This window comes from Babylonia areolata, chromosome 19 (genome assembly GCF_041734735.1).
Source record: "Babylonia areolata isolate BAREFJ2019XMU chromosome 19, ASM4173473v1, whole genome shotgun sequence".
Lineage (NCBI taxonomy): Eukaryota > Metazoa > Mollusca > Gastropoda > Neogastropoda > Buccinidae > Babylonia > Babylonia areolata.
The window spans coordinates 40,862,104-40,880,984 of record NC_134894.1 but is presented as its reverse complement, the minus strand read 5'-3'; the positions used below and the strand labels follow the sequence as shown (position 1 = coordinate 40,880,984).

Sequence of the window (18,881 nt, the reverse complement as noted above, 5' to 3'; positions counted from 1 at the left end):
GAATGACATGGGCATAGAACCACACAGAATGACTTGGATATAGCCGTTATAGGACCATAGAATGACATGGGCATAGGACCACACAGAATGACTTGGATATAGCCATTATAGGACCATAGAATGACATGGGCATTGGACCACAGAATGACTTTGACATAGGACCATAGAATGACATGGGCATAGGACCATACAGAATCACTAAGAATGACATGGGTATAGGACCACTCAGAATGACATGGCCATAGGACCACAGAATGACAATGGCATAGGACCACAGTGAATTATGTGGCCATAGGACCACTCGGAATGGCATGGGCATAGGACCACACAGAATGGCATTGGCAAGAGACAACATATGATGTGGGTGCAGGACCACAATGACATGGGCATAGGACAGTAAAACTCATCAAAGGACCATGGAATCACATACAGGTAGGACCACAGAGTGACATGGGCATAGGACTGTACAGAATGATGTGGGCATAGGAACACAGAATGACATGGGAATAGAACCACACAGAATGATGTGGGCATAGGAACACTGAATTACATGGGCATAGCACCACACAGAACGACATGGGCATAGGACCACACAGAATGATGTGGGCATAGGACCACAGTGTTACAGCATTGAGCCACAGAATAGCATTGGCATAGGACCACAGAATGACATGGACATAGAGCAGAATGACAAGGGCATAGGACCACAGACTGATACGGGCTTAGGACAACTGAATGACATGGACAGTGGACAAAACAACTATGGTATAGGACATATTCACATGGACATAGGACCACAGAATGACCTATGTGAGGTCCACAGAATAACATGGGCATAAGACCACATAATATAATGCACATTGAACAAAATGACATGGCATAGGACAGAATGATAATGACACAAGATCACAGATTGATATGGACATTGGACAGGGCATAGGACCATAGAATGACGTGCATAGGGCCACAGAACGGCATGGTCATAGGACTACAGAATGACATGGTTAGACTAAGTGAATGAATGGGCAGATGCCGTACTGACAAGGGCAAAGGACATTTTTGATTTTGCGCCCTTTAACTGAAGCTAGCATTGGATTCAGTTTGCTGATTAGGAAAGTTGTGACAGGTAACTTGAACAGATTTTTTTCTTTTTTCTTTTTTTGAGAACAAAAAAGGAGCACAGGATACTGTCCCAGGACATGTATCAAAAAAAGAAGATGTGAGTATCCTTTGTCATAGCAAGTGAATCTGTAACAGATGACATGAGCGTAGGGCACTGCCTTTGTAATCTTACAAATGATTTGAACATGAGGTTAGGGTACTGTCTTTCACCGCCTTTTGTAATGTCACAAATGACAGGAACATAGAGTAGATGAGCATCACAAAAACACTTTCAGAATACAGAGTACCTTTTGTAACAAATGCCACTGAATATCCCCTCCACCCCAAAATATATAGAATTTTGTGCTGCCAGTCCCTCAGAGTGTCACCTGGTGGTGGTAGTGGTGTGTCTCAAAGTATTTCATGTCAACAGAACATGTCAGAAGTATTTTGTATTCATGTTCAGGTATGGGAGGAGGACATTCCTTCTCCCTTGAAAAGGCCAACCAGCTGTGTGTGTGTGTGTGTGTGTGTTTACTGTTGCAGACACCACAACTACGCCAGCAGTGTGTTTGGGGGTGGTCCTTGCTTCCAGAGCCCTGTCCCTCTCACAGGCTTCTCCTCCCCAGGTAAAGACCATGATGTCCTGTCGTTGATCTTTACACGTGTCTGGAGTGCTCTTCCTTAGTTTCTCTTCAAAACTAAAGTCAGGAATAGCATACAAATAATGCCTGGTGTGTGAGAGTATTGAGGTCATGATGACACATGTGTGCCTGAGTGTGTGTTTGGGGAATGTTTCCTGGGTTTTTTTGCCAGTGTTATTGATCTCCGTAACAGAATGGAAAGCTATTTGGGTAGGTTACAGTTGAAAAATTATTGAATTACTGATAATTAATGATGTGTCCTGTAAGTGTTTAGATGTGGCATTCAGTATTTGAAAAGACCATGATAGAATGGTGAGTTGTGCAGGAAGATGAGGCAAAGAAAGACAGCAACACAGCTTTGCTTTAGTGGAGTAGGTGTTTCCTGTCCCAGACAGATCGGACATTTTAGCATCAATCTGTTTCACATGATGCTGACTGAAATAACTTGAGCATGTTCAAATATCAACAAATAATTTTTGGATGTTGATGTGTTTTTCTGTTTTATTATTCGGTTTTGATTGTCTTTTTAAAACGGCTGATGTGCTGTGTTCTGTGGTTGGGGAAGGCAGTGTGCTTTGACAGTTCACTCTTGTCTATAATAACTAACATGATTCTTTTTTTGGTGTCATATACTGTACCATGTCAATCTCCTGTTGATGATATTCACTGTGACCACCACTTTCACCCATGTTCTGTGGTATTGCCCACTCACTGCTTAGGTTGTAATCATGGCTTCTTTAAATCTGTTACTCAATTGAAGATCAAAATGAGCAGCAGTCTTTATCACAGATCCTTCCCAGCTGACTCCACTTTGTCATAGAGATAGTAACACTGTGGTTACTTTTTTTCATGCAGATAATCTCTTATGTTTTGTTTCATTATCTGGGTTATTAACTGGCACTGATATTTGCATATAGATTGTCATCACAATACTGTTTGATACCTGCATTTTATGGTGGAAATGGCTTTTCTTTAGGTCCAGGAATTTCTGAACAAAGTCTTGCAACTTTCTCTGGAGAAAAAGAACTAGTTTTTATTTTAGATTACGATATCATTACCAGGCAGATTCCCAGTGATGCCAGAAAGATAGCTGGCAGTACAAGTGCAAACAGACTGGGAAGGTATTAGATTACTAAGTAAAACAAAAACAAAAAAACAACAAAAAAAACACCTGCTTGAGTTAGACAAACATATTATTGGACAAAAAAAAGACAACACATTTTTGTTGAGAGCGGGGATTGGAGGGTAATTCTTGAAGAGTTGTTGGAAGTGCCACAGCATGGTACAGAAAATGGTGGAAAACCCTCCTAGAAAGTGAATGTTCCCTTTTACACTCACAAATTTTAACCCATAGGGCTTCTCCAGGAGACTGTGATGTAGTGTCTTGTCTGTTTTATATTGTCCATATTTCATGTCATTGCCTATTTATGTATTACTGAACAAAAAGACAAAAAGACCACACATTTTTGCTAAGAGCAGGGATTTGAGAGTAATTTCTGAAGAGTTGTTGGAAGTGCCACAGCACCTGGTGCATTGGAAATGCAGTGAAAGAGGAGTGTGATTGTCCATTTCAGCGCTTGAGAGTAGTGCACAAAGGACAGACTTCTATGGACTGCCTTCATATAACGGCAGCTCCTGTACCCACAGTCTGTATGGTAGGTCCAAACTCTGTGTCCACATGCTGCTCACTGGTTGTCCACACACTGACACAGTAGTTTGTGCCACCCCCTGACCCTTTTATTTCCGTGCAGGCTGGTACCGGCATGTTGCTTTCAGTATTTTCAAAGAAGAAAGCTGCAGTATTTTGTTTTTCAGTGTCTGCTGTCATTCATCAGATTAGTTATTGATTTTTGGCTTTGTGACAGAATGCCCAGTGGTACCAGCATGATGCTTTGAGTATTGAAAGAAAAACATTGGTTCGTGTTTTGTTTTTGGGTTTCTATGGTCATTCTTCAAATTAGCTTCTGAGTGAATGTCATGATCAGTGTAAATTATTTTGCTTTATTTTTCTCCAGATTTATGTAGAATGCTAATCTTGTGAATTATTTCTTTACTTGTTTGTTTGTTTATTTGGATATATATATATGTTTTTAGTCACTGGAATTTGTTATTAGATATGCCTTAGTATTGATGAATGGTCATGTTGCTTTAAGTTTCAGTATTTTTTTGTCATTAACTTTTGGTTAATGTAGGATGGTTGAATGCTTCTAATGTTCTGTGTTAGCCCAGCAATGTGTGTTGGAGCATACATGCTCTTGTTTGACCATATTTGCTTTGTTTTTTTACAATTGAGTTAACTTTTTGATATTTCCTGTATTTTGTTTCTTTAGTGTCTGAGGTCAGTCAGTTACAGCAAGCCATAGTCAGTGTTTGTATTTTGAACTGAAAAAATGATGTATGTGCAGATATTTTGTCATTGTGCATAAGCCCTCTGGGGAATCAGTACTATTCATTATTTTTTTTGTTTACCTTGATAACCCAAACCAGTTTTAAGTTATTCATATGAGTACTATGCACAAGTACTGTTCAGAAATTGTGATGTACAGTGTTGGTTTCTGTGCATGTGACTTTTTTCTGCATGTGCATTTATTTAGTGTCATTTTCTTTCCTGTTTATCATACACACATACACTGTTTACAGTGCAAATAAACATGCATTTTAAAAATCAAAGTTATGTATATTTCTCCCCCTCACTTGTCATCTTTAGTTCTTCATAAAAGCAACAGAAGTATACTTCAATTTTTCTTAATGTTGTTCAGCAGAAAAATCAAAACTTTGTTCTGCATGCACGGACGCATGATGAAAGATGTCACTGGAGCATGTATGTATGTGCGTGTCTGTGACTAGTGTGAGTGTATGTTTGTATGCACAAGTTGGTGGCTCCTCCCCCTCCCTGTTTTGTTTTTGTGTGTCACGCATTTTCAGTGTTAAGATTTTTTCTTCATGTATCTGCAATGTTTTTTTGCATTAAAATTGGATCAGTTAGCAATGTTTTTATATCACACATAGTGAAATACTAGTAATATCTTACACAGGAAAGTGCCAAATTCTGATCTCACTGTCAGAAGTCTTTGCTTTACACTGTCAGTGCTTTTTTGTGTGTGTGTGTGTGTGTCATAGAAAATTTCAGTTCAGCAGGAAAAATCAGATTTTTTTCTGTTCTAAATGTGTGATATTATTTGAACTTTTCTGTTTAGAATCCTTTACAAAATTTTCATGCATGTTTTCATTTGCAAATTCAGTTTTTGGGATTCTACACGCATATGTATTTATTGATACTAATGTTCACTTGGATTGTATGTGTGAAACTGAAAACTGAAAAAAACTGAAACTGTGTATAAGAGAGGATGCGGAGTGTCTCTGTTCATCAAGTGTGTTTGTAAGCGTGTATCTGTGTGTATTAGAATGCCTGTTCTCTGTTATGTTTAGTAATGGGATGTGGGTGTGTATTTGTGTGAGTGGAGGGTGTGTGCTGTTGATTCCAGTCAGTTTGTGCTCCTGTGGAGAAGGCACATCCCTGTGTATAACAAATTTGTGATGGTGTGTTTGTGTGAGAGCATACATGCTCCCTGTGTGATGTGTATGCGTTTGCAAGAAGCATACTGAAATGCTTTTCATGTGCAAGGTCTGTGTGTCCATGGATTCTGCACTGCTGTGCTTTTATTTCTCATCTCTGTGCTGAACCTAGTCTCTAGTACCACATCTTGTATTCTGTGGCCCAGATGCAGAGATGATGAACGGCACCACCTCTTTTGTCCCTCCCCCTAAGGTCTTTCCAAGTCTGCACAAGTCAGACGGTTGTCGTGGGGGGTAAGCATGAAAAGTTGGTTCTGTCTTCTTGGGTTCCTTGTGGAAATTGTGTTCTGTTTCAAGTTGTTGTTGTTTTGTTGTTGTTGTTTAAGAGGGAGTAGAATTGGGTTATGGGAGGTGAGAAAATAGAAATGGCTTATAATCTTCTAATAAAGCTGTTTGTAGATTCGACTTTATGTGGAAAGACAATCTGATATATTTATATATATACATATATATATATATACATACATAAACATATATTGACCGATTTGGAATTGTGTATCATACTTAACTTTCAGTCGCATGGATAGACACTGTGAACATTTGATATGTGCTTGTTGTTTGAACAGTTGGTTGCTGTTTTTTCAATTCCAGATTGCCGTCGTCTATGGAGGAGTTTTTGGAACAGCAGTGGGAGCAGAGTGCTCAGTTCTTCATGGAGCAAAGCAAACACTTTGATGGTCAGTGGTCACAGCAGCATCATGTTCTATGAGAGACCTTCAGTTCTATGTCCCACATTATTCAGTGCTGCATTAGCACAGTCACTTTCACTTCTACAAGGACACACAGCTCCATGCCAAAGAAGGAGTTCTCTGATCTGGTTTCCTTTTAAACATTGAGCCCTTTGCTTGAGCATTGCTCTGGTGTCAAGGATTTGACTTGTTAAAACATTTTCCACGTTCCTACACATGTATAAATCACAAAGGAAGGGAACTAACTTCTACAGTATTTCCAGATGTGTCCACACCTGATTTGAAGGAAAAATAGTGTATTTTTAGCGTCTTTTCCACATCAGTATGGCACGGAAGCCTGCTAAGGCTGTGAACTCCCCAGAGTTGAATGTGTTAAACCGTCATCAGATTTTTTCTTTTTGTGTCTTTTGTAAGCACCAGTCACAAACAAGTGGAGAGGTGGCCCTGTGGTAATGCGCTCAATTAGGAAGCTAGTGTCCATGTATCTGGACCAGGATTTTTTGGTGGTCTGGGTGCTGCTCATTCAGATGTGACAATAAACCTGGGCCACGTATACAGTATTTCTTAGCGCATGGAAAATAATCCACAGCAACAAAAAGGGTTTTCCTTCGCAAAATACTGTTAAAAAATCCACTTTGATTGTAAAAGCAAAATGAATACACTCACAGACAAAAAAAAATGTATATATATGTGTGTCACTGTACTGTTGTGAGGTGCTCTCCCCTGATGAGCAACCCAAATTACACACACACAGAAATCTGTTGTGACAAAAAATGATAGAAATCAGAACAAAAACAAACAAAACACTGAAAATAAATCAACAAGTTGCTCAATGAGCAGAAATCCAGTGAAAATTAATCTACAGAGAACTCCCAGACTCAGAAGCTCTTGAAAGAGGCATGCGAGTTCACAATCACAAATATGTGCACACACACACACGTATGCACAGCAACACTCACACAGAGACAGGCACACATCCTTGCACAAAATCTCAACCTCAGACCACAAGGACTTTGAATCATAAGTATAAGGTTTGCTTGCATTTATACGGAATCCTTTTACTGCTACCTGTTTTATTGTGCTACACTATTTGTCATTCCTTTCTTCTTTCTTATCAAATATCATCTGTTTCAGGGCCTCTCTGTCATGTTACCTGCCTGTTCTGTCTGATTATCTTGTTTACTGTTTCAGTGGCTCCTACACCATGTGTATCTTTTCTTCTTTCTGATCATGTTTTCTGTTTCAGTAGCTCCTTCGCCATATCATTCTTTTCTTCTTTCTGATCATGTTTTCTGTTTCAGTGGCTCCTTTGCCATATCATTCTTTTCTTCTTTCTGATCATGTTTTCTGTTTCAGTGGCTCCTTCACCATATCGTTCTTTTCTTCTTTCTGATCATGTTTTCTGTTTCAGTGGCTCCTTTGCCATATCGTTCTTTTCTTCTTTCTGATCATGTTTTCTGTTTCAGTGGCTCCTTTATCATGAGTATCTTTTCTTCTTTCCTGTCATGTTTTCTGTTTCAGTAGCTCCTTTACCATATCGTTCTTATCTCCTTTCTGATCATGTTTTCTGTTTCAGTGGCTCCTTTGCCATATCGTTCTTTTCTTCTTTCTGATCATGTTTTCTGTTTCAGTGGCTCATACACCACATGTATCTTTCATTCTTTTCTTCTTTCTGATCATGTTTTCTATTTCAGTGGCTTGCATACCATGTTATTTGTCTTTTCTTCTCTCAGATCATCTTTGGGGGGTTTATCAGTGGCTACTCTGCCACATTATTTGTCATTCTTTTCTTCTTTCTTGTCATATCATGTTTCTTGTTTAAATGGCTCTGAAGCCATGCTATATGTCATTCTTTCTTCTATCTGATCTTTTTTTTTTTTTTTTTTTTTTTTTCTTTTTTTTTACCTGTTCCAGTGGCTCCTAAGCTATGTTATCTGTCATTCTTTCTTCTGTCAGATCATCTTGTGTTCTGTTTCAGTGGCTCCTCTATCATGTTATCTTCTATTTTTTCTCTTTTTTGGTGGGGTGGGGGATCACATTGTTTTCTGTTCCAGTGGCTTGTATGCTATGTTATATGTTTATTCATTCTGATCGTGTTGAATTGGTTCTTTTAACGTTGTTTTAATCAATCTTTTGACATTAATTTGTGTTCTCTTTGACTGGTTTTAAGAACTGACAGGTGATCAGCCTTAAAACGGCCCTTTTGTTGTCGGCTGGGGTGAAAGCAACATGATTTGATTTGATTTCTGATGACTTTCCGTTTCAGTGGCCTCTCTGCTGAACCAGATGCACCACCTGAAGACAGAGAACGCCCGTCTGGAAGAGCAGGTCAAGGCCCTCAAGTCTCACCGTGATCACCTGCTCTCCACAAACGCTCGCCTGGCTGTTCCCTTTGCCTCCAGCTCCGGCTCGTCCTCGGACAGCAGTGTGGTTGAGATGTCCTCTTATGAAAAGTCACAGGTGGGTTGTTGCTTCATTGTGTTCATGTGTGTGTATATGTATGTATGCCTGTGTGTGTGTGTGTGTGTGTGTTTGTGAATGTGTGTATTGTTTGCATGTGTGCATCGCTCAGTTTCATGCCTTTTCTTCAGAAGTAACTGATATGAGAGGATAAAAGGGGGGAGAGTGTGAAAATGGTTTGATGATGTGTATGTGTGTACATGTGCACCCATGTTTTAATCATTATTTTTGTATCACTCATACATGTCTCATATGAATTAGGAAAGGCGGTTGTTTTTACTTGAATCTGGGCTGTATGGTTGCACCATGATTTCAAGAGGATTGATAACAAGGTTGTAGAAGATTTATTTATCTTTTTTTTTTTTTTTTTTTTTTCTTTTTTTTTTTTTCTCAGAGGGATGCTTTAGGAGGGGAAGTGGAGTGTGAATTGCACTTTCGAAAGTCACATCCACTTGCTTGTCTGTCTATGTGCAGACATTCCTGCCATCCCAAATTGTTCATATTTGTTTCTCAAAATAAAAATATCACTATGTTCTGAAAAATATTTGGCCATTCAAAATAAATAAATAAATAAAAGTGCATGGTTAATTTCTTCGGTCACAGTTGAAGCTTAGGTACGCATGCTCCAGAATTTTGTTGGAACTGGAAATTTAGAAAGGCCGTGAAATGAAATAGCAAACCAGTATGGCAACAAAAAAGAATGCCTGTGAAAACAACACTGAAAAGACATTCAGCAGTGATTAAGAGAATGCAGAAGGGACACTGCCAAAGGCCAAATCAGCGCATGTGTCATCTACAGCTGTTCAACGAGCTCAAAGATGTGGGTTTTCTTTTTGTGTGTGTGTTTTTATGGTCAGTATGTGTCTCCTGTGTCTGGAAACAAATATGATATGGTGTTACTGATTACTTTAACTTGCTCCAGAGTTTGGGAGGCTGTAATACTGAATACAGGGTAGGCATGTCTGCCTGTGTGAAATTTCTCTTTCTTTTCTCTTGTGTTTATCCCTCGTGATGACAAAAATACACATGTATACCTTTTAGAGCCTGATGGAGCTGGGGTCCCAGAGCAAGTCCCATCACCTGAGCAATGTGTCCATCCCCCCACCTCCCCACCTCCCTGTCATTGAACCCATCTCCAGCCCTGTGGGTAGGTATACATGTGGTGCCTCCACCTTCTGTTTTTTTAGGGTTTATGTCGCTGATAAGGATGCGTACATAATGATAATGATAAAATATTGTATTTACATGGTGTTAGCTCCCCATATTGTTGGCTTTAAGCTCCTCCCATGAAAAATTGCATGATGGCATATAACAGTTCATGAAACCATACAAAGAAAAAAATTATGTTGAAATACGCCAAGCCAATATTACATATGATTATGAACCGTCATTCCCCAAAAAAGCACAAAATATGCCCTACACACATCCGCATGCACACACACATGCACTCACATTGAACACGCACCCATAAGCACACTTACTATGGAGAATTCAATAGAGGGTTGGGAGAAGGGAGAATGGGTGTTGTGGTTGGAGGGGGGGGGGGGGGGGGGTTGACAAACAGATATTTTTTGTTGTGATTTCATGTTTATATACTATATAGGTTGTGGACACATGCCATAGACATACTGATAAAATCCACACATACGTACATATACATGTACACATGCGTACACACATACATACACAAAAACAGACTAATACTTGCACATGTACATGGATACTCACGCACACGCACACACGCACACACACTCATACATCAAGATTGTATCCTTTTTTTGTTGTTGTTGGTACCATCTGTACTCATAACCTCACATTTACCATTTCACTTTCATTGAGAAGAGATACTAGGATGGTGCTCTGGGTGTAGCAAGTGATAGAACACTATTTTCTCATCAACTTCAAGAGAACATCCCACTGTGACAGGAGAAAGAATCATGAGGGCAGCCGCTTTCTTGGTGGCTTTTTTTTTTTTTTTTTTTTTTTTTTTTTTTTTTTTAAATAGCCAGCACTTCTTCTATCATTTTTCTCAGAACTTTGATGATGTCAACAACCAGTTCTGAAGCTGGCATGAAAACATACAGAATGATCAGTTAATGTTGATTCGTGAACCAAGCCCTCAACATTATCTGTCAGCATGTTAGGAATTTTGAGATGGCTTAGCATGTGTTGAATAATTTGAGTATCAACTCTTCTTTAAACCTTATGATGTGGTGATATACTTGATAGCTGCAGTTAGTTATATGTTATTTAGATCTTGGATCTACAGACGAAGTACCAAAGATTCATCTCCATTACAAGCAGAAGATATGTTTTGTGTGTACCAGATTTTAGCCTTATAGGAAACACTACTCTGTTGTGTCTGTATGTACCATTTGAAAAAATGGGATGATATTGAACCGTGGAAAACAATGAAACATTGATGATTTCAACACTGTTATTGGGGTTGCAAACTTCTTTTTTCTTCTTCTTCTTCTTCTTTTTTTTTTTTTTTTTTTTTTTTTTTTTTTTTTCAGCTTCAAGGGGCTTTGCCCCACAGACCACCCAATGAGGTGACACCTTTCCATCATTTTTTCGCGACCCCACCCCCACCCCCCCTGGCTACAGTATGTTTTTTGATTCAGTCCCTCTCACATCCCTAATAGGAACATGAGAGGGATTGTTTTCATATGATTTTCTTTAATCCTTGTTGTTCCAAGCAGTGTGTTGGGTGGATGTGTTGGGGGGAACAGAAAGGGGAGAAATAAATCGACTTGCTTTTTGAAACTAAACCTCCCCATGAAAAAATATAGACATAAGGCTGAAGTGTGTGGCACTATGTTGTAATGAAGTGTGACTTCTTTCCTGCAGAGACGGTGAACCCTCTGTCAGTGTCAGTCCCACTGCGGATGCCAGACCCATTGTGTCTGGGACAGATCAACTCCATGGTCTCCACCCCCACCCCTCCGGTACTGGAATTTTTCTCTTCAGCTCATTGGCACCCAGCAGTGAACTGATCGATATTGACAGACACTGGAGATAACATAACAGGAATGTGACATTTTAGCATATGGCAAGCTGATCCATAATCAACTGTTAGTGTTTTTTGCTTCTGCGTAAAGCTTGCATGTGTTTGTGCATGTTTCTCTGTGGCTTCACTTATTTTCAGTCCACTAATGGTGTTGGCAGGAGCGAAACAACCCTCAAAATGGTGATCTTGAGTTGTGTGTGTGCAAGAAAATTAAAATGTGTTATCAAACTTGGGCCACAGACTACAATTCAAAACCAGGAGACTAGGGTGGGGCATTTTAATACTTGTACAGCATCACTCAGTATCATAATATACATAGACATGACCTTCTTTTACTTTACTTGATTACAACTGAGGAAATAGTTTCTCATTTTGATCACATGGAAAATAAGCTTTGATACTTGACAATTCCTGTTTTCAATATTTGAGCGAAGGAATGCACTCAGTGATAAACATATGTGTGCAAGAGTATCTACGCGTGTGAAATTGCCTGTGTTCGGTGTCTGTGTGTGTTCTTGTGATTTTGGTATTGATATTTTTCCCCCAGTGATTTTGTATGTGTGCATCCTTGCCTGATATTTCCTGTCTTTTAATTTCTGTGGGCTGTTTGTGTATGTGTGCGTGCGCGCGCATCTGTGTGTGTGTGTGTGTGTGTGTGTCAGGATCTGCAGGGCCAGACGGTGCTGTACTCCATGGTGCCTCCCCCTCCCCACCTGCAGCTGCCTGGGTTCCAACAGCTGGTGCAGACAGCAGGGAGCAAGGCGGCAGACAGCAAGCACCGAGACAAGACCTGAAGGGACTGGCCGCTCCTCTGCTGGGTGTGGTGCAGTAGACATTCTGATCAGTCCTTGGGCCTTTGTGGTGGTCGGTCTGTCTGACCATGTTTTGTTGTGGGGGGTGGGGGTGTTGTTTTTGTTTATTTGTTTGGTTTTTTAAAAAAATTAATGGAGAAGGAGGTATATGTGTTTGAAACTCTTCCGTCTGTTTGAATACTTTTCTCTCAGAACGTTCTCTCTCTCTCTTTCTCTCTCTCTCTTGCTTGCTTGCTCACTCACTCGCTCTTTCTCTCTTATTTTATGTCTTTCTCTCTCTCTCTATCTCTCCTCATCTCTCTCTCTCATTGTCTTTCTGTACCATGCTTTTATCTCTCAGTGTTTTATTTTTGTCTTTCTCTTTATTCAGTTTTTTTTTTCTGTCTCTGGTTTTGCTGCCGAGCGTGGTTTCTTCAGTGCAATTTGTTAATGACATACTTGATGTTGGGTGTGAGTGAATGGCAGAGAACAACAGGGAGAATGGGATATGCACATAGTTTATATTGCCAGCCACAGACACAGACCTGTTCTAGACAGTTCTGGCAACACAGGGAGGACTGATGATAACTCTGCCTTAAAGAAGAAGAAATATATATTTTTGGATGAATGAAATTAAAAGAAATGGTGACATATGTCTGAAGTGTGGTTTGTTACAGAGTGGACCGATTTTGTCTGGGAAGACAGACAAAAGGGGAAATCAAGTCTGGTGTGATTGTGTTCACAATTGATTGTGTGTTTGTACAGAACATTGTCGGATGTTATTTTGTTTGTGTCTGACCAGTCTATTTTTGATCTCAGTCCTGCTTCTTCTTGTCATGCGCAGTGTTCTGGTTTTGACTATCAGCTTCTGTGTTTGTTTTTATTTTGTTTGGTGGTTGTCGTTTTATCAGAAAGCGTTTTTGCTGCCATGGGATGTATTCTCATTTGGTTTGCGATTATCATTATTTTTACTCTTTTTGATTTTTTATAAAAAATCTATTTTATTGTTTTATGAACATATTCGTTTGTTATGGATCTAGAATGTCTTCTTTGACAGCTTTTGAGAAACATCTGCCATTGCGAAACATACCTAAATCAGTTCCATTCACAATACATTTCTGTTTGTCTGCTAGTTAAATGTGTCATTTTTTTTATATTTATTCTTTCTTACTTGTTTCTTTTCGCAAGAAAAAAATAGACCTTAGATTTTCAGCCATCTTCATTTTAAATATCGCTGTTTGGATACAATTTGATCTCTTTCTTTGAGTAAACGAATTGTGTGTGTGAATGTCCTTATATGCCATTTCAGTTCAAAGTGTGTATGTGAGAATATGATGTAAACTTGAGAGCATTGAATGCACGTGAATATTTACTCTTATTTGCCCTCTTAATAGTGCTATGACGATATGATTACATTTGGTACTGACAGCAGAACTCAGTGTCATAGATAAAGTTACATTAGGCAGTAACAAATATATTATTTAAGCCTGTGAATTTAGAAAGAACATGGAATAACACTGGAACTGATTTTTCTTGTGGTTAGATAGATATTTTATGAATTAAAGTGAAAAAGTATCTGTGTGTGTGTGGTCAGGAGAAAACAAGGAAAAAATTGGAAATGGGTTTTAGATTTAGTAGGTATATTTGAACAGAACTAGAAGAAGACCAGTACTCATTTTGTATAACTGCTCATTATTTGCATGTGAAATGATAGGGGGGCAGCCCAAGCGGATAAATATGGTAATGCTGTAATGGGTAGTTATATGTTACACTTGTGAAATAAGATAGAAGGAAATGTATAGGAATGAACTCTTTAGATTGACAGATATTTATTTCAAAAGGAAACGAAAATGTTAGAATTGGCTCATTAGACAGGTACTTATTATTATTTTAAGTTAATTGACATTCCTACACAGATGCATGCCACTGCGCATTAGAATAGGCTTTTTGTATCTCAAAAATACCTTGTGAAATTGTGGAGATACATTAATGTTATTTCTTTTGTACAATGTGTATAGCTGTCATGTGACCCGCATTCTGGTGTGTATGTTTAATTTTCAGACCCTAATACCATGAAACTCAACGAAGTATTGTTTGATGTAAAACAAAAGAGGAGGTGGTGAGCATGAACTTGTGCCCTACCTTTGAATACATTTTTCAGTATGTAACTGTAAAATAGCAAAATTTTCCTTTTAAAACAATTTGAGCAAAAACTTAAAGAAGAAAACTTAGTTTACATTTTAATTGTCATTACAGAATAGAGGAAACCAATGTTATGATAGAACTATGTGATAGGGCATTTATAGATATAATAATGCATGTGCCACACATGCAGTAATGAGGCCAGCATGCTTCAAAATTGCATGATGCAAATCTTCCGGAATGTGAACAATCAATAAAGAGTGACAGTAAAGCGAATGAAATTTCAGCCTCTTTTCTATGCACTTGTACATTTATGTAACTGTCCATTATCTGTTTCATCCAGGGTTTTATATGATGTCAAATGACTTGTGCAGTGAATTTTTTTATGCAGTGGCATCTACCCTCCTCTGACCAACGTCTGGTCAAAGCAGGACGTCTGGCTTGGGAATTCATGGGTTCTGATATGACGTCTGTTTTTTCTGTTCACTATGTTATGTGCTCTGATCAGATACTTCTCTTCTTTACAAGAAAACTCAAGGTGACTGTAATTGTTTTAACTTCATGGCAAGCAGTTAAAGGGTTTGTATCCAGCAGACTATTGACAGAAAAGAATTTGAACTTTTTAAAGTTTGACAAACTACATGAGAATTCTCCCATCTTATGGTGGTAGGTACAACAGTGGTTTCAGTTTCAGTAGCTCAAGGAGGCGTCACTGCGTTCGGACAAATCCATATACGCTACACCACATCTGCGAAGCAGATGCCTGACCAGCAGCATAACCCAACGCGCTTAGTCAGGCTTTGAGAACAACAGTGGAAAAGAGGTTAGTGATTAGCCATCTCAGTTGCAGTGTCTCTGACATAAAGTGTTTGTGTGATTAAAGCGAAATACAATGTTGTTGACATACAGCTTTTGTGTGGAAAATGTGAGATGCAGTGTCTTTGCCCGTTTATCAGATGATGAAATCTACTTCTGACTTCAATTTACAAAATAGTTTTAAATTTAAGAATAATGGCTTTTGAGAAAAGATGTTTCCTCACCCTCCATGCCCCACCCTCATCCCCTCTTTTCTCAAACTCTTTATGATATTGTAGAAAAAATTGTGCTGATCCCAACGATAATTGCTGCATCTCTCAAAGTGTCAGTCTGTCTTCAGGTCAAAGAAGTGATGCATGAATCTGTCATGAAATTTTCAGTTTTCTTTTCTAGTCATCTGCCAGTTACTTCTTTGTATAGTGTATTATTAAATAAAAACACCTTGTTTTAACAATTACTGAATATATATGTAGATATATATATATCTGCAGTTGTCGTTAAAACTTTATTTTTTATACTGTGTTAGATTGTTCTTGCTCATTCTAGTATTGTTGACACACCAAATATGGACTGTTACTTTTCTCACAGTATTAGTCTGTACACAGTTTGCCTTTTCATTCCACCTCTGCCCCCCAGGCCCCTGCTCCTTTTACATGTCAGCTGTCTTCCCCTTCTATGCACACTCTTCCTCTCACAGCACATGATGAGAACAGAACAGTTTTTAGTGAAAGACAAATGGGGCTCTTACTTCTCCATGCAACAGAATGACACAAAGCCACCCCCTTTCCAGTACAGAGATATATGTGAGTCTGTTGAAGACGTGGTACTTTGAACACAACACTGTTAAGACACCTTGAACTGTTGAAGATACGGTACTATGAGCACATGTGTTTAAAGAAAAAACCCATGGTACTTTGATCTGTTGAAGACATGATACTGTAAGCACAAGACTGTTAAAGACATGGTATCTTGACCTGTTGAAGATATGATAAGGTACATTGACCTGTTGAAGACATGATACTATGAGCAGAGTCAGTTAAAGATGTGGCGCTGTGAGTATGAACCTGCTGAACACATGGTGCTGGTGGTGAAAAGTGTTTATTCTCACATTTGATTGCGTGTGTCCAGAGAATTTATTCTGCAACAAACTCATAAGGTAACTTTGCTTCTGAACAACACCAAGGGCACTCACATGTAACCAGTGTGTTCAGTACTTTGTTAGCTGCAGGTTTTCATCAGGTTATTGGAGAGCAACCAGAAACTTCCTTGAACTTCACAGAGGTGAAGTTGTTTAACCATATCTCATTGGAGAGCAAAAGTTTTCAACTTGGTTGTTGTTGAGTATCTCAACATTCCTGGCTTCATTTTAGCATCTGTTTGTATGTGTGTCACTGTGTGTGTGTATATATGTGTGTTTCTCTCTCTCTTCCTGATGAGACATGAACAGGTAAAGATGTGGTCACAAGTCAGATCTCAGCCCTTTATGAGAGGGGTGGCATTGTATGTAGAGTACTGGAGCCTAGTGTTGTGCATGATACTATCAAAGAAAAACAACAAATAGAAAAATCTGAAAGAGTATTCTTGTCGCCTTTTTCTGCTTTCCCAGTCCATTCCCCTTTCTTTTTTCAAGCAAGCCTTGACACTTTTTTTCTCTTTTCTGCAGTCTGTGATGTACTATCTGTGCTGTTTCACTCTGGCTATTATGTAGTGAGATTGCAAACACTGGGATGGGCACTAGCTACCCATTCTATAGTGTTATTTGCCAATATGGCCTTTTTAAATGTATTTTTTGTTTGGCTTTGAGGTATTGTTTTTTTCCTTCTTTTTTTTTTTTTTAACAATTTTGTGTTATCTAGGGATGATAAATCAAGCTGAATGGCTGGTGTCCTCAGCACGGCCTAATCTTATTTGCCACAAAGAACTGAATGGTTAGTGATAAGAAACTCTAGGGAGAGCTGGACGGTACAAGGTCTTCAGAGAAGCCCCCCTCAGTCAAGTGTTTCGGCCCTTAACTCCTTACATTCTGCGGGGGCCAGGCCGCACCCAGGTCATGACTCCTGGATGCCCTTGTATTGCTGCCTTTTCTTCTTTTTTTTTCCCCCTGGTCCTCAGCAGGTTCGAACCCGCGCCTCCAGGGTGGTCGCCACTTCAGGACTGAGTCACCTTTTCTGGCAGACGTTTTAACCACTGAGCCATCGTACGCCTATTTTGTATAGGGAAATTTAAACCTTATGAAGTTTACTTTCATTCCTCCTCTTCCAGATCCAGCTGGAACTCTTTTCTGCTGCTTCTGCCATTACCTTGAGAGCCCATGTCCTCTTGTCATGGTTAGGATAATGTGTCATCAAATGTGTTTGTTTTACAAGGGTGTTTTTTGTGTGTGTGTGTATGTATATGACAGTTTTGTATTGACACAATTGAGCATTTGTTTGGTTTGACAGTCCTGATATGGCCCTGCGTGGTCGGCTGGATTATAAGCAACAATTAACAATTTACAATAATCTCAATGATGCATGAAGTGGAGATTCTGTTTTGTTTTTAAACATAACTTTGAACATTTGGATAAGTGCTGTAGAAATTCCCATTTATTATTTGTATTATTGATGCCTGACTGTGGTCCCAGTCTTCTACTAGAGGCAACAGCACATTCAAATGGCCAGGGCTGAAAAATCTCCTCAGTATCATGTCATGGATAGGTTCAAACCTATAGCCTTACACTCAGTCTGTGACATTGACCACTCCACCACGATCGCAGATGATTTATTTTTTAGTGCTTGAAGACAAAGTGATAATATTTGTTGTTTATATATATATATGTGTGTGTGGGTGTGTTGCACATTAATGACAGATCACAAATAGAATTTGAGGATAACCTCCAACCTGCTTTTTGTTGTTCTTCTTAAAACCTCCAAAGAGAGGTGAACTTTGTGATTCACTTTATAATTGGTTTCTGTGGAGATCTTGGATAAAGACCGTTCGGACTGTTTATGCCATTGTGATCTGAATTCCAGCGGAGATGATGAGCAGTATTGATTTTATGTTCATGAGAGTTGATTCCTGCTTTATTATAAATCTTCAAAAGATGTTTTCTCAAGGGTTGACAAAGATGAGATTACATGGAATGTTACAACTTATTTTATTCATTAATTTTATTTGTTATTGTTACGACAGATTTCACTGTACTTATTGATTTTATTATTGCTTTGTTGTTGTTTTGTAAAATAATGCTGTAACATGTTTGAGGAAATGAAGAATTAAACTGGAGAACTGTTGGATCAATACTGCTGTATTTTCTGGCAGTTAAGGTACACTGGCTCATGTGGCTTGGAGAGAAGGGTATATTTTTATTTTGTTTTTTGTTTGTGTATTTGTTTTGTTTTTGTTTTTTGTCATGAAACTGATTTATTTCAAGCAATGGAAAATGACTGACAAAGAAGAGGCAGCATACAAATGTTAAGGAATGTTGTCAGTGACTACAAAAAAAAATAGGGTGGCACAGTTCAGTTCCTTTTAAGGTCAGTTATTGAAATGTTCAGTGACAAAAAACATTTTAAAAAAACCCACACAAACAATGCAGTTTAACAACAACAAAAAAAAAAACCCAACAGTTAACAAGATAAATAATGTAATTTCCACCGTTTCCCCCTTCTGT

At 38.8% G+C, this 18,881-nt stretch overlaps 1 protein-coding gene across 3 annotated transcripts in view; it reads left to right on the top strand.

Moving 5' to 3' along the window:
* The window catches only part of LOC143293713 (zinc finger protein zfp-1-like), a 29,965-nt gene extending 11,164 nt beyond the window's left edge, over positions 1-18,801 (top strand). For 2 of the 3 annotated variants that reach the window (XM_076604908.1, XM_076604906.1), the window contains 7 exons: positions 1,648-1,730; positions 5,468-5,555; positions 5,913-5,998; positions 8,277-8,470; positions 9,512-9,617; positions 11,321-11,418; positions 12,143-18,801. In XM_076604908.1, the coding sequence (XP_076461023.1) occupies positions 1,648-1,730; positions 5,468-5,555; positions 5,913-5,998; positions 8,277-8,470; positions 9,512-9,617; positions 11,321-11,418; positions 12,143-12,274 (787 nt within the window). In that variant the 3' untranslated portion in view covers positions 12,275-18,801. The remainder of the gene's footprint in view (positions 1-1,647; positions 1,731-5,467; positions 5,556-5,912; positions 5,999-8,276; positions 8,471-9,511; positions 9,618-11,320; positions 11,419-12,142) is intronic. The other variant, XM_076604907.1, reaches the window with a different exon arrangement.
* Positions 18,802-18,881: the final 80 nt, after the last annotated feature.